General features: G+C 45.5%; 1 protein-coding gene across 1 annotated transcript in view; it reads left to right on the forward strand.

The window, feature by feature from the left end:
* Window positions 1-814: 814 nt before the first annotated feature.
* CCDC13 (coiled-coil domain containing 13) overlaps window positions 815-14,672 on the forward strand; it is a 38,746-nt gene continuing 24,888 nt past the window's right edge. The window contains exons 1-4 of the mRNA XM_030446497.1: window positions 815-896; window positions 2,327-2,556; window positions 8,248-8,396; window positions 10,943-11,085. Of these exons, the coding sequence (XP_030302357.1) occupies window positions 2,333-2,556; window positions 8,248-8,396; window positions 10,943-11,085 (516 nt within the window). The 5' untranslated portion in view covers window positions 815-896; window positions 2,327-2,332. The remainder of the gene's footprint in view (window positions 897-2,326; window positions 2,557-8,247; window positions 8,397-10,942; window positions 11,086-14,672) is intronic.

Here is a 14,672-nt window from a genome sequence, read left to right on the forward strand (position 1 = left end):
GTTAAAAAGCTTTTGGTTATGGATTTGTTGGGGGGGGGGGGTTATAATGAGATTAAATGAGATTATTATTATGACATGTGCATACAGCCTCCTGCTGGAGGATGGGGTGAGCTCGTACACATCACTAAAAATCGAAATCACCTCAGAATGCACATGGGTGGGGGAAAGGGACTATTCCTGCTGTCCTTGGGTGCTTCTTCTCACAGACCCTCGACCTCTTAGAATCATAGAATCACAGAATCATAGAATTGGCTGGGTTGGAAGGGACCTCAGAGATCATCAAGTCCAACCCCTGATCCACTCCCCCCGTGGTTCCCAGCCCATGGCACTCAGTGCCACATCCAGGCTCTTTTGAAATGTCTCCAGACACGGAGAATCCACTACTTCCCTGGGCAGCCCATTCCAATGCCTGATCACCCTCTCCAGAAAGAAATTCTTTCTAATATCTAGCCTAAACCTCCCCTGACACAACTTAAACTTCCTTCTCTCCCCTCACCGGGGTGGAGCTGGGGAGAGCGTGGGGGCCCCTGCACCGCGTCGAAACGTTTTTTTTTTTAATTATTATTTTTATTTTTCCTTAACGTTGCTCTCTTTCCCTTCCTCCTCATCCTCCCCAGCAGGGGATAGGGATAAGGAACAAGCTCCACAGCTCCATAGCCGCCTGGTCCCGCTCTCAGGTGCAGCCCTGGGCTCTGTCATGGCGGCTGCGCTGAGGGCAGCGCCTCTCCCGCGCTGGGCGCATGCGCGGCCCTGGCGCCGTTGCCATGGAAACCGCGTGGGGCCGGAGCAGTAACCGGGACCCGGTTCGGCCCGGCCCGACTTAACCGAAGAACCGGCGGGAGAGGGCGGCCGGGAGAACCCTCCCGCTGCCTTCGGGGTCGGGAAAGGCGGTTTCGGTAGGCAAGAGGGGTGGGGGAGGCGCGGGCCGCCCTGCCAGGCCCAGTCAGGAGACAGAACATGGGGTGGGGGGGGGGTGAGGGGAAGAGTCATAGAATCATCATAAAATGGTTTTGGTTGGAAGGGAACTCAAAGATCATGTTGTTCCAATCCCCCTGCATGGGCAGGGACACCTCCCACCAGCCCAGGTTGCTCCAAGCCTCATCCAACCTGGCCTGGAACACTTCCAGGGATGGGGCAGCCACAATTCCACTGTTTCACCACCCTCAAATTAGAGAATTCCTTCCAAATGTCAAAACTAAATCTTCCCTCGTCCAGTTTCAAGCCATTACCCCTTGTCCTGCTGCTACATGTCCCTCTCCTGTTTCTTTGTGGGTGCTCATCAGGTACTGGGACCCCTTCTCCCCACACAGCATCTCTGGCAGATCCCTCCCTGCCAGGTTTGGGGTTGGTTCCCAGGTGGAGCAGAGGGCTGAAGTTTTCCCTCAGGTTCTCCCTCATGGCCAGGAGGTGTGTGGGATGTGCAGAGGAACCAAACTGCACTCCTGGCAATCCTTAATCCACCTTTTCCACCCTGGGATCTGGATGCAGGCATAAGGGGAAAGCTGCCTGCACAGAACCTACAGGCACCAAGGGATGTAGTTTGGGATTTTTATCAGGGTTGCTGCCTTGGTGTGAGTAATCCCCCACGTTAATTACTTATTAATTAATTAGTGGAGCTCCTGCCTTTGGAAGTCTTCACTGATTGCTTTGCTTGGACCAAAGAATCACTCGATTTTATTATTATTTTTTTTGCTGTTGGTAAATGTCAGGCAGGAGGAAAGTGGGCTGGAATACTTCAGAAAACTAATTGTCTTTAGTCCTGCTAATTAAAGCTCTGGGCATCTGATGGGTAGCAATATGATTGCCTTAATGTAATCACTTAATTGCTTGGAAATTTAGGGGAGAGATGCAAGTCCAGTGCCCAAAGGGAGCATTAGGATAAGCAGAGATCTTTCTTCCTCTGACAGGCCCACATTAATCCCAAAAATGGGGGGATCTGCACCTTTCTGTGAAATGTAGGAAGAATGGATAGACCTGGGATCTCTCCTCCTTTTTATTCAGGATAACAGGATTGCCATATTGGTTGGATTTGATCCCACCTTGCTCTTCTGGACAAAATGTTTCTTTAAACAGATCTGTTGAAAAGCAGTTGAAAAACACTGAGGTTTTGAATGCTAGGGTGGAAAAGACCTGAAATCTTTCTTGAAGACTTTTTGAAAGCTGTTTATGGAAAAAGGCACTTGGAGCAAGGGGCAGTGGGGCTGAAGAGCTGTGCAGGGGTCAGTGAGGAAAAACTGTGAAGCAGCTGCTAGAAGGGGATGTTTTGCAGAGGGATGTTGATCTCTGCTCTCTGTCACTTTTGATTTTCTTCTTATTATGCTTTTAGTAAACAATGGAGCCAGAGATAAAAGAGAGTGAGCATCTTAAAAGCCAGTTCAAGGCTTATCAAGGACAACAGCAAAAGAGGCTGCAAAAAATAATGGAGAAGAAGAAGGAAAAGCAAAATGGTCAGAAGGATGATGATGATGATGGCAACGCAAAGGAGACCTTCAGAATCCCAAATGATCTCAAACTGTTTGAAACAGGACAACATGTGAATGAAGGGGACAGCAAAAGGTAAAGGCACAGCAGCACTGTTCCTTCAAGGAAGTCACTCAAGTATATTTTGCATATAATCTTGTGAAACTTGTTTTACATTGGCAGAGCACATTCTGTCTTTGTATATTAATTATCCCCAAAACTCACCCTCTCTCTTCAGTGTGCTTATCCTCAGGGCACTGAGATGTGCTCTTTATCACCAGTGTCTTGCAAATGAAGAGTGAAAGGACAGAGGGGTTAAGGGTGGCATTCTGGGGGCAGCTATAGACAATCTGACAAAATACAATCATTCAGGATCACCAGCATCCTTGGAATTATTGTCTAGGTCCTGCTTAGCCCTGTAAACAAACAGGCAGGTTACATGAATGATTTCCCAGGACAGATAAGGGTCAAGCAGCTATGGGTCCCCCTGTCTATGCAATATAACCTGATTTAGTAAATCAAACAACAGCCAGTTATATAGGAGGGTCTCACAGGCAGAGTTGCCTCCTGCTTAAGGTTCTTGACAGGGTTATACAAAGTAGGGTTTTAAATCTAACTGGGGACAGAGGTCTTATCTCAGCCATTGGGGTAGTGCTTGGATTGCCAGGACATTCTGGTGTGGATCTCCCTTGATCTTTTTGAAGCTGAGTGCATAATTCAATTTACTGGAGCAGAGACTCAACCCCCCACCTCAGATCATTCATCTTCCTCTTAGTAGATGGTCAATCTTTCCTCCTGAACCAATTATTTTGTTTTGCTTTGGTTTTTTTTTTTAACAAACTAGAACAGGTCTGCAGTTACTACAGCATTGGCTATTCAGGGATTTGCTCCCTCTTAGTGAGAAAGCCAGCTGAAGAAATTCCTGATTCTGCTCCCTTCTTTCAGCTGTGCTGATCCAGCTGTTTGTTGGAAACTGGACTCACTTTCTGGGGCAAGGGGACTTTTATCTCAACTCATTTCAGTGATCCAGGTTAAAGCTGAACCCCCACAGGCTGCTTTACTGACACCATGATGGGGGGGATGTTCTGTGATGCTGGGGCAGGCAGGAGGAGCTTGCAGCTTTGCCAAAACCACCAAATCATGGGTGGAAAAACACAGTTAGGCATCTACTTTCAGGACTGTTTCCCCTCCTAGAGTCTGGTGTGGGGAAGGGCACCTTCACCAAAGTTTATCAAGCCACAAACTGAGGTTTTTTGGCCCTAAACACTCATCTTCCCTCTGTGTCACTCTGGGCAACTCCCTGCTCCTCTTGTTTCTGGAGATTGCTTCCTTAACACCCAAGTGCAGAGGATGCAGCAGAGCTTCTGTGAAGGTGCAGGGAACCCAGAAGTGAACCACTGACACTTTGGTGCTTTTGGGAATGTGGTGGTCAGGCTGCAATGTTTGGGAACAGGGAATTCACCTTCTAGAAATTAATGCTGTCACCTTCACATCATAAATTGTCTTCTTCACACATAGATCCCTCACCATGGCCTCTCATCTGACCTCTACCAGCTTCCTTCTTCCCTTCACCATTTTGTTCTGATAGTATATAGAGGATTACTAGGGAGATCTGATTTTATTATTATTATTTTTAAATTTATTTTTAGTGGAGAGGGAGAATGATGCCCACAGTTCAGGTGTGGATTTGTCTGGTGGGGGAGAGGGGCTCAGGTTCTCCCATAGCACTGATGGAGTGGGTGTGCCCTGAGGTGCAGCAGAGTTCCAGCAGTTCTCTGCCATTTATCACAGAAATCACAGAATGTCAGGGGTTGGAAGGGACCTTGAGAGATCATTAAGTCCAATCCCCTGCCAGAGCAGGAGCACCCAGGGTAAGTCACACAGAACACATCCAGGGGGAGTTTGAATGTCTCCAGAGAAGGAGACTCCACAACTTCACTGGGCAGCCTGTCCCAGTTTTCTGTCACCCCCACAGTGAAAAAACTTTTTTCTTGTGTTAACACAAAGCCTCCTGTGCTCCAGCTTGCATCCATTACCCCTTGTCCTATCATTGCTCATCACTGAGAAGAACTGTGATCCAATAGTTTAGTCCTGAGCAATTCAAGACCTGTCACTGACCTCACTTTTCAGTGGCACTGAGTGTTAAAAGTCTCCATTTGACATGACAGGTGTAGCAGGTTTATCCACATTGCCCTTGATTTATTTACCTCTGCTCTTCAGAGGTTATGAGTGTATCAAATCCAGGCAGGATTTGCTCCTGGAAAGGATTCACCAGAGTATATTTTGCAATATTCCCATGACAATAAGTTAGAAATTTGTTCCAGAATCACAGGGCTCCATCTGGTTTGCAGTGGCAGTGACTTCAGCACACCAGGGATGTTTATAGCAGTGCTTGGAAAACATCCTGCTCTCTCTCAGAAGTCTCCCTTCCTCTGAGCCTTGGGAATTCATTTTTTCCTTCCTCTCAATCTACTCCCAGATTTTTTTTTTTGTGTTAAGCTGACATGTCTGTCTGTCTTTCTTGTTCATTCTCTCTCTTTATCCTTCCTGTTCTGTTTGGTGGCTTTAGGATTAAGTGATTCTCCCCATCACATAAAGAATCTCTAACAGGTTTGGGGAAGACACCTGAATTTCAGTTAAAGGCTTTGCTCACAAACTTCCTCTGGCTCTGTTTCCTTCCAGTAGAGTGAAAAGGTTCCTTTCCTTCCTGCAGCCTCTTTCATTTGGCTGACTTTCTGTAGCTGAGCCTTGGGTGGAACTTGCTGCCTCATCTGTAAGATGGAGAGGCAGTCAAGGATGGGATGGGGTGGGATAGGATGGGATGGGATGGAAGAAGGTTCTCAGAGGAGACTCCAGCTCTGTGCAGAAGGAATTTCTATCCCTCTTACTCTAAATGACTTTTGTCAAGACTTGGAAGCCAGCCCTGAGGAAGACATCACTGATCAGGTGTGTGAAGAGCTTTTTTTTTTTTTTTTCCAGTTTGATTCCCTGTTAAAAATCTTTTTGTCCAGGTGTCTCTAATTAAATCTGCACAGGTTTCTTGCTCACTTCTATGAGGGGTACATGTGGGAATAAATCAGTTTTACCTTTTCTCTGCTCAGATTGCTTGTTTCTTTCTTCTCTTTTGTTTACAGCTGCCTTTGATCTCCCTTTGATTTCTGCTTTGAAAGGAGTTCATTGCTTAATTATGAATTGTGTAATAAGTTGACTGTGCTCTTTATGGCATTGCTCTGAGCTATCATTTATTCTGACATGTACATATTTAAGTGCTCCAAAGTCCAATTGGAGCAAAAAAACTTGCTGAAACTTTTGAAAAGATTGAGGTGAGTATTAAGATAGCTGCCTTCTCCTCCTGTGGATCTGCCTAGAGAGTGGTGCTTGAACGGGGCTGATCCAGTTGGCTGCCAGTCTCCAGTGGTGTCCCGCAGGGGTCAGTGTTGGGCCCAGTGCTGTTCAATATCTTTATTGATGATTTAGATGAGGGGATTGAGTCCATCATCAGCAAGTTTGCAGATGACACTAAGCTGGGGGGGAGTGTGGATCAGCTGGAAGGCAGGAGGGCTCTGCAGAGGGACCTGGACAGACTGGAGAGTTGGGCTGATTCCAACGGGATGAGTTTCAACTCAACAACCCCATGGGGAGCTCCAGGCTGGGCACAGAGTGGCAGAAAGGGACCTGGGAGTCTGGATTGCCAGGAAGCTGAACAGGAGCCAGCAGTGTGCCCAGGTAGCCAAGAAGGCCAATGGCATCCTGGCCTGGATCAGGAACAGCGTGGCCAGCAGGTCCAGGGAAGGGATTCTGCCCCTGTGCTCAGCCCTGGTGAGGCCACAGCTTGAGTCCTGTGTCCAGTTCTGGGCCCCTCAGCTCAGGAAGGAGATTGAGGTGCTGGAGCAGGTCCAGAGAAGAGCAAGGAAGCTGTGAAGGGATCCAGCAGAACTCCTGTGAGGAAGGGCTGAGGGAGCTGGGGGTGTTCAGCCTAAAGAAGAGGAGGCTCAGGGGAGACCTCATCACTCTCTCCAACTCCCTGAAAGGAGGTTGGAGCCAGGGGGGGGTTGGGCTCTTTTCCCAGGCAACTCTCAGCAAGACAAGAGGGCAGGGTCTCAAGTTGTGCCAGGGGAGGTTTAGGTTGGAGATGAGAAAGAATTTCTTTCTGGAGAGGGTGATCAGGCATTGGAATGGGCTGCCCAGGGAAGTAGTGGATTCTCCGTGTCTGGAGATATTTCAAAAGAGCCTGGATGTGGCACTGAGTGCCATGGGCTGGGAACTGCAGCAGTAGTGGATCAAGGGTTGGACTTGATGATCTCTGAGGTCCCTTCCCACCCAGCCAATTCTATGATTCTAGATCCACAGGTACATACTGTACCAACTGGGCTTCATCTCTGTGATCATCCAAGCTACCTACTTCTGGCATTTTATAAGCAAAAGGGGTGGGACATTATTCCATATTAAGTCACCAAAATGTAGACACCTGGGGTCACATTGCAGATAATCAAAATTCAGCCTGGGTGGCTTAGGTGTCTTGAGACATCTGGGATGCTGTAAGGCATCAAGAGCTTCCACCTGGGAATGATAGGACACAGGAGACATCCTTCAACAGCAGCAGCTGAGGGGTGGATGGGCAGCCCAAATGTCACCTGTATGGGGGGGAAATGATTTGAATTTCCTCATCAGAGCACTTAGTGGCAGCTGGAGAGCCAGCAAGGGGTCTGCCACAAACAGATTTACCAAAGGTAGAGTCAGCACAACTTCTTTTAGCATATTTACTTCCCTCTCTGAGGAAAGGAGGTGGGATTGTGCTTTGAAATGCTGCTGCCTAGAGGAGTCTGGCTAAAAAATATACCTGAAATTGGAGGATTTAGTAATCTGGGGGGTTGGTTGGTTCATATGGCTACACGTGGGTGGCAAATACTCTCTGAGATGCCCCAGAATTTCTCCCAAGAGCTCTGGGTTGTGGCAGCAGTCCTGATGTGGTGAGCTCTGATAATCCTGGGGCTTCTTAAATAGAGATCTGATTTCACACAACTGAATTGAGCCCCTGAGGCCTCAGCTTCTGGTTTTTACATTTGGAGGAACCATCCTGTAAGGACAGCAGAAGTGATTAAAGCAATTAATGCTCTGAACATCTCAGAAATTCATAAATGTTACTAAATGTACAGAAGAATAGGAGAAGCAAGGCTATTCCCTCCCTTATTAATATAAATATTCCCCTATTTTTGATACTCTCTGGGTTTCAATGAACGCCAAAAAGCAACCTGAACAATACAAACCAATGCCAGTCCATTCTGTTGAGGTTCCAAAAAAATCAGATGAGGGCAGAGGGAGCTGGTCTGTTGGGAATGATTATGGAGCATTAATCTTTAAATAGAGAACCTCAGCAGCAGCTTTTGTAGCTGGTGCTCTGTTGGCTTCCATTTGCTTCAGTCAGCAGAGAAAGAAAAGCCTGAATGTCACAGGTCCTGCCTGGTTTCCTCTAAAGAATCAGAGAAGTCAGACTCAGTGAGGAGAGACTAGTGAGGAAGCTCAGGAGCTCTGAAAAGCTTCCTCCTGGGGTGTTTTGCCCCAGACAACAAGAGGAAAGGCAGAATTTTGGATGAAATAAGTTAACTGAATAGATCAGACATCAGCTTGTGTTCTGATCTGAGGTTCAGGATGTTCTGCTTCACTCCCTCCTGGTAAGCTCAGCTGATCCAGCAGTTGTTTCATTATTTTACTTCTGGAATTTGAAGCCCATTACAGTCACTTTTGTCATTATGGCCTCTTTATTTTTATTTTTATTTTTTTTCCCAGGCTGCTGGAAATTGAGAACGAGCAGCTCCAGGATCAGCTTCGAGAGATCCGAGATGAGAACTGCAGATTGTACAAACTGGTGGCAGAGAAAGATTTTGAGATAAAACAACTCCAGAAAAAAATACAGGAGGACAGATTTGCTTCATCAGGTAACCACAGTAACTTTGTGTTCTCACTGGAAGTTCCAGTATTTGCTTGATGATGGCAATAAAGGGAGGAGAACAGATTCATTGTGAGTTCCTGGCAGTGAAATATCCACGTGACATCCACTGTTCTATGCTAAAAAGGAGGATTTTGATCATGTTGTGGCTGTCTCTGTTTCCAATCCTGTAATAAGCTTCTTCTAGGAGGAACCAAAATTCATCTCTCAACTGAGAGACAGGAATTTGCAGAAAGCTTCTCTGAGCTTGCAGGAGTTTGCAGAAGCACTGAAGCCCCTTGGCTCTGAACTTGGAAAATAACTTAGACACTTGGGTATATCTTTAATCAACACTTTGAATTGCTCCCCAAACTTGCAAGGGTCTAAACTAACACTGGCATTTGCAGATTTTCCTAGAGATCTGTGTCTCCACCCTGTCAAGTGTCTCCTTGCCTTATTTTTAGAGGAAATTCTTCTCAATAGTTTGACATGGTAACACAGGTGGGACTCTGGTGTCTGCTTGAAGACTTGGGTCTTAACCCTCTCTCTGTTGAAAGCAAGATAGAAATACTGCTGTTCCCCATCTCAGAGAGCTACTGAAAGGACCAAATGACTTCTGGTAGTCAGACAGGTCAGATCTAAGGTGTAAAATACTGATACTGATAATTATGTGTCCCTTAAAAGAAGTGTAGTGCCCTTTTGGGGTACAGAGTGATCTCCACACAGAGCTTCTCCCTTGCTACTATTGCCTCAAAAGATGAGCAGTCATAGAAATTATATTTATTAAAATATTTAGAGCAATGTTGCAGCTTTCACTGCTGCATAGTGTAAGTTTCCTTATTTGGGCTCCTTTTGTTTTGAATGCCTGACCAGGGCAGATGCAGGATGCTGGCTGAAGGCAGAATCCAGTTCTAAAGTCTCTTGGGTATCCTTCAAAAACTGAACTGTGCAGGCTGCATCTTCTCCACTGGGTGCCACTGTTGTTCAGGACAGCAGGGATGGCCAGGTTAGTGCAGAAGGGGAAAGCCAGCAATAAGAACCAAATAACACTTAAATTACACCTTAATTCCTAAAAAAACCACCCCAATCTGCTGGGGCTGTATTTAGGTGAGATGATAAACTATTCCTGGGTCAAGACCAGGAGCCAGATGTGCTGTTGCAGCTGCTTTGGTTGCCTCACATGCCAGTTTGTGGCACTTTGCCCCATGCCTGTGACTTCCTTATCTGCTTTGTGGCAAGAGTTTGACCCCCTTTATGTGGGAATGGAAAGATTTGATGAAATCTGAGCAGTGTGTTTGAAGCTCATCACATGGAAGCACCAGCCTGGCTTTGGGTTAGTTTAGCATTTGCTTTTATTCATAAAAACCATTATTTATTATGAAAAGTGAGGAAAAAAATTAGCTTCTAGGTGAGAGGGAAAATATATACCAAAAAAAAAAAAGGAGTAAGAACAGCAGAAATGCTTTTTAAAGTAATCAATTTATTATTTTACCTACAATGCTTTTAAATAGTGGTGTGGGGCCATAGTCTGTTTCCACCTATATTCTGCATAGCCCCTTTTATGCTTCTGAGGGTTTTAAGGGACTCAGAACTCAGCTAAAAGTGATCTTATCACCCTTGTATTTCACCCCAGTTCTTGAATATAATAAAAAAATAGAAAAGTCTTCACTCTAGAGCACTGAAAGAGAATGAAAGAGATTAAAAGAGTTAAAAAGTTTTATCTTCCTATGTCTCACTAAAGATTTGTTATTGCAGGCTGATATTCACTGCTGAGCTGGAGGTTTCCATGGACATTTTATGCAATTATATTGATTTTTTTAAAAAATATATTTTATATATTTTTTAATATTGATTTTTGCACTCATGTGACAACTTTCTCCACCATGCTCCATGAGAGCCAAGTGACACACAAGCCAATCCTGGGGATTACTTTATATATGACACTAATTGAACCCTCTCTGATGAGGAGGTGAATGAAATGTCTGTTTAAAAGAGTAATTAAGAGAGTAATATAGTAAGGCTCCATGGATAATCTCAAGGGACATAAATAGGCACAATGAAATTTCCTGGATGTTATCCAGGACCCAACTGTAATAGTGTCCCTGACCTTTTAGGACAGATGTCTAGAAAAGTTTGCATCTCTGCTTCAACAGCTCCACTAATAGGAAACACCCAGAGCAAAACAGTGTTCTCTTTTTCTGCAATTTGCTAAAAAAAAAAAAAAAAAAATAAGTTTATAATTGTCCTTCACAGCAGTGGGCAGAAAACACCTTTACACTTCCCATGTAGGACTCTTGCTTTGAGCACTGTTGTGGCTTTCTGAGGTGTGAAATGTGGCTTTGCCAGCCACAGTTTGATGCTGCCTGAAAAGCCCAAGCAATCCAGCTGGAATCACTGACTCCTCTTTTCCTTTCCTTGTTCCTTTAAGTGCCTGGTACAGCTCTGAGAGAAAGGGCTTAGACAATAGAAGTGCATTGTGCACTGGACAGAGAACAAAAGCATCATCTGTTCTGAATCTTGCAAAAAAAATCATTTGCTTTTCTGTCTGCTTTTCAGGGGCACCTGGTTTGGCTGGAGATGTTGCTGCCACTAAAATTGTTGAACTGGCCAAAAAGAATCGTGAGATAACTGCAGAGGCTGAGAGTGAGAAAGCCAAAGTGAAACAACTGAATAACAAAGTCAAAGAACTGGAGAAAGAAGTGAGGCATTTTTCTTGCTCTTTTTCTGCATGCTAAGAACCATAGAAATCCAGTTTGTGGGACAGAGGAGCTGCAGAAGCTGGGTTTCATTCATGTCCCTCTTTTGGATTTGCTCTTCCATCCATCCTTGCTTTGAGTTCTTGCAATTCCATGCCATGCTGGGGGAGAGGGGTGTGTACCCTCAGGTGTTTCCATCTTTGCAGAAAGGAGGAGCTGGCAAAGTTTTTCCAGAAGTTAGAATGATTTATGAAATAGCAATTAGGAATGTTCACTTGTGTTTGAAGCACCAGGGCCTTTCTAGCACTGTGGCAAAGATATTTTTCTGATTTTTTTTTTTCTTTGTGAGGAGAACCAAACCATTACATATACTCCCACCTCCTTAATACCAGCCATGAATTAGTCCTCTATTATTCCAAGCTTTATTCCTCCCCGTAATGAAAGCTATTTTCTGCCATAAGTACTTCCAGAACTGAGACAATTGCAAACTGTCTCACTTAATACAGCACTCAGTCAAATTAATTTTTCTGATTTAGCAAAACATTTTCATATGTGCTAACCTTTTACAGGAATAATTTTCTCCAGGTGACTGCTGAACTGAGAATTAAATGCCCTGATGTCAATATTTACTTTGTTCATTGGCTACAAGTGCACTCCTTTGCACAATACTTGTAAGAATTTGGATAATTTTAAATATTTTTCTTCCTTAAAAGACATCCTTTAAGCATATCAAATGGCATCTGACAGTTTTAGTCCATCTTTCACAATCAGTATTAATATGAATGATGCATATATGCAAATGAAGTGACCTGAAAGATCAAGAAATGGCAGATTACATTTTTGAGAGCTGCTACATAAATCATAGAATCATAGAATCATAGAATCCTTGGGGTTGGAAGGGACCTTGAAAGATCATCTAGTCCAACCCCCCCTGCCAGAGCAGGGCCACCTAGAGCACTTCGCATAGGAACGTGTCCAGGTGGGTTTTGAATGTCTCCAGTGAAGGAGACTCCACGACCCCCCTGGGCAGCCTGTTCCAGGGCTCTGTCACCCTTACAGGAAAAAAATTTTTCTGGATATTCAACTTGAACCTCCTGTGCTCCAATTTACACCCATTACCCCTTGTCCTATCACTGGTCACCACTGAGAAGAGCCTAACTCCATCTCCCTGACACTCACCCCTTACATATTTGAAAACATTGATGAGGTCACCCCTCAGTCTCCTTTTCTCCAAACTAAAGAGACCCAGCTCCCTCAGCCTTTCCTCATAAGGGAGATGTTCCACTCCCTTAATCATCTTAGTAGCTCTGCGCTGGACTCTTTCAAGCACTTCCCTGTCCTTCTTGAACTGAGGGGCCCAAAACTGGACACAATACTCCAGGTGCGGCCTCACCAATGCAGAATAGAGGGGGAGGAGAACCTCTCTTGACCTACTAACCACACCCTTTCTAATGCACCCCAGGATGCCATTGGCCTTCTTGGCCACAAGGGCACATTGCTGGCTCATGGTCATCTTCTTGTCTACCAGGACCCCCAGGTCTCTTTCACCTACACTGCTCTCCAGCAGGTCAGCCCCCAACCTATACTGGGACATCTTGTTGTTCTTCCCCAAATGCAAAACTCTACACTTCCCCTTGTTGAATTTCATCATGTTTCTCTCTGCCCAACTCTCCAGCCTGTCTAAGTCTCTCTGAATGGCAGCACAGCCTTCTGGTGTGTCAGCCACTCCTCCCAGCTTAGTGTCATCAGCAAACTTGCTGAGGGTACACTCTATACCCTCATCCAAGTCGTTGATGAAGATATTGAACAACACCGGTCCCAGTACCGACCCCTGAGGGACTCCACTAGTCACACACCTCCAACCAGATTCTGCCCCATTGACTACAACTCTCTGACTCCTTCCTTTCAACCAGTTCCTGATCCACCTCACTACCTGATCACCAAACCCATACTTGATCAACTCATCTACAAGGATGCTGTGAGAGACAGTGTCAAATGCTTTACTGAAATCAAGATAAACCACATCTACCGCTCTTCCATCATCTATCCACCTAGTAATTTCCTCATAGAAGGCTATGAGGTTAGTCAAACATGATTTACCCTTGATAAAACCATGCTGACTGCTCTTGATGACCCCCATGTCCTTGATATGCCTGGAGATAGTGACAAGAACAAGTTGTTCCATCACCTTTCCAGGGATGGAGGTGAGGCTGACCGGTCTATAGTTACCCGGGTCTTCCTTCTTGCCCTTCTTGTAGACTGGGGTGACATTTGCTATTCTCCAGTCCTCAGGCACCTCTCCTGTTACCCATGACTTACTGAAGATGATGGAGAGTGGCCTAGCAATGACCTCCACCAGCTCCCTCAGCACCCTTGGATCCAGATTGATCACGTCAATCCAGAGGACTTCTCCCAAACAGTTATCAGGCTGGCTAAGAAAAATCAGGCGTTTCTGTGGACACAGAAAATCATGTAAGTAGGGGAGAGAACCATGAATAATTCCAAGAAAAATCAACTTGGTTGTAATTCCCTACTGCAAAATTATAATGACCATTATTCAAACAGAAACTCAAAATGCTCTCAGACATTGACCCAAAAGAAAGGACCACAGATATTTCAGGAAAGGAGATGAAACTCAAAGCAAAGAGAAATTTTCAAGAAACAGAAATTGTTGGTCAAAGTGAAGATGGATATTTTAGATGTGAATTAACCTGGCTGTGGACACCAGCTCCATCAAAATCAAAACCTAGCACTGCAACCCCAACCTGATCAAAATCTGAGGTGAAGATGAGCCATGGAACCATGCCCTGGTTACTGGTCTGTTGGTTCTTCCTACTTTATTGGAGATGACTCTTCTCTAAACTAATGGTCACTGGTTGAATTTGTGGGTTTTACTTGTTCAGTGGAACCATGTGAAGATGTAAAATGGGTAAAATTAAAGCAACATTTGACAGTGGGAGGCATCTGAGAAAAAGGAGTGATGAAAGAGAAGAATTTATAGAATTTAGAATTTATAGAATTGGCTGGGTTGGAAGGGACCTCAGAGATCATCAAGTCCAACCCTTGATCCACTACTGCTGCAGTTCCCAGCCCATGGCACTCAGTGCCACATCCAGGCTCTTTTGAAATATCTCCAGACACGGAGAATCCACTACTTCCCTGGGCAGCCCATTCCAATGTCTGATCACCCTCTCCAGAAAGAAATTCTTTCTCATCTCCAACCTAAACCTCCCCTGGCACAACTTGAGACCCTGCCCTCTTGTCTTGCTGAGAGTTGCCTGGGAAAAGAGCCCAACCCCCCCCTGGCTCCAACCTCCTTTCAGGGAGTTGGAGAGAGTGATGAGGTCTCCCCTGAGCCTCCTCTTCTCCAGCCTCAACACCCCCAGCTCCCTCAGCCCTTCCTCACAGGAATTCTGCTGGATCCCTTCACAGCCTCCTTGCTCTTCTCTGGACCTGCTCCAGCACCTCAATCTCCTTCCTGAGCTGAGGGGCCCAGAACTGGACACAGGACTCAAGCTGTGGCCTCAGCAGAGCTGAGCACAGGGGCAGAATCCCTTCCCTGGACCTGCTGGCCACGCTGTTCCTGAGCC

The sequence above is a fragment of the Calypte anna genome, chromosome 2 (assembly GCF_003957555.1).
Source record: "Calypte anna isolate BGI_N300 chromosome 2, bCalAnn1_v1.p, whole genome shotgun sequence".
NCBI lineage: Eukaryota > Metazoa > Chordata > Aves > Apodiformes > Trochilidae > Calypte > Calypte anna.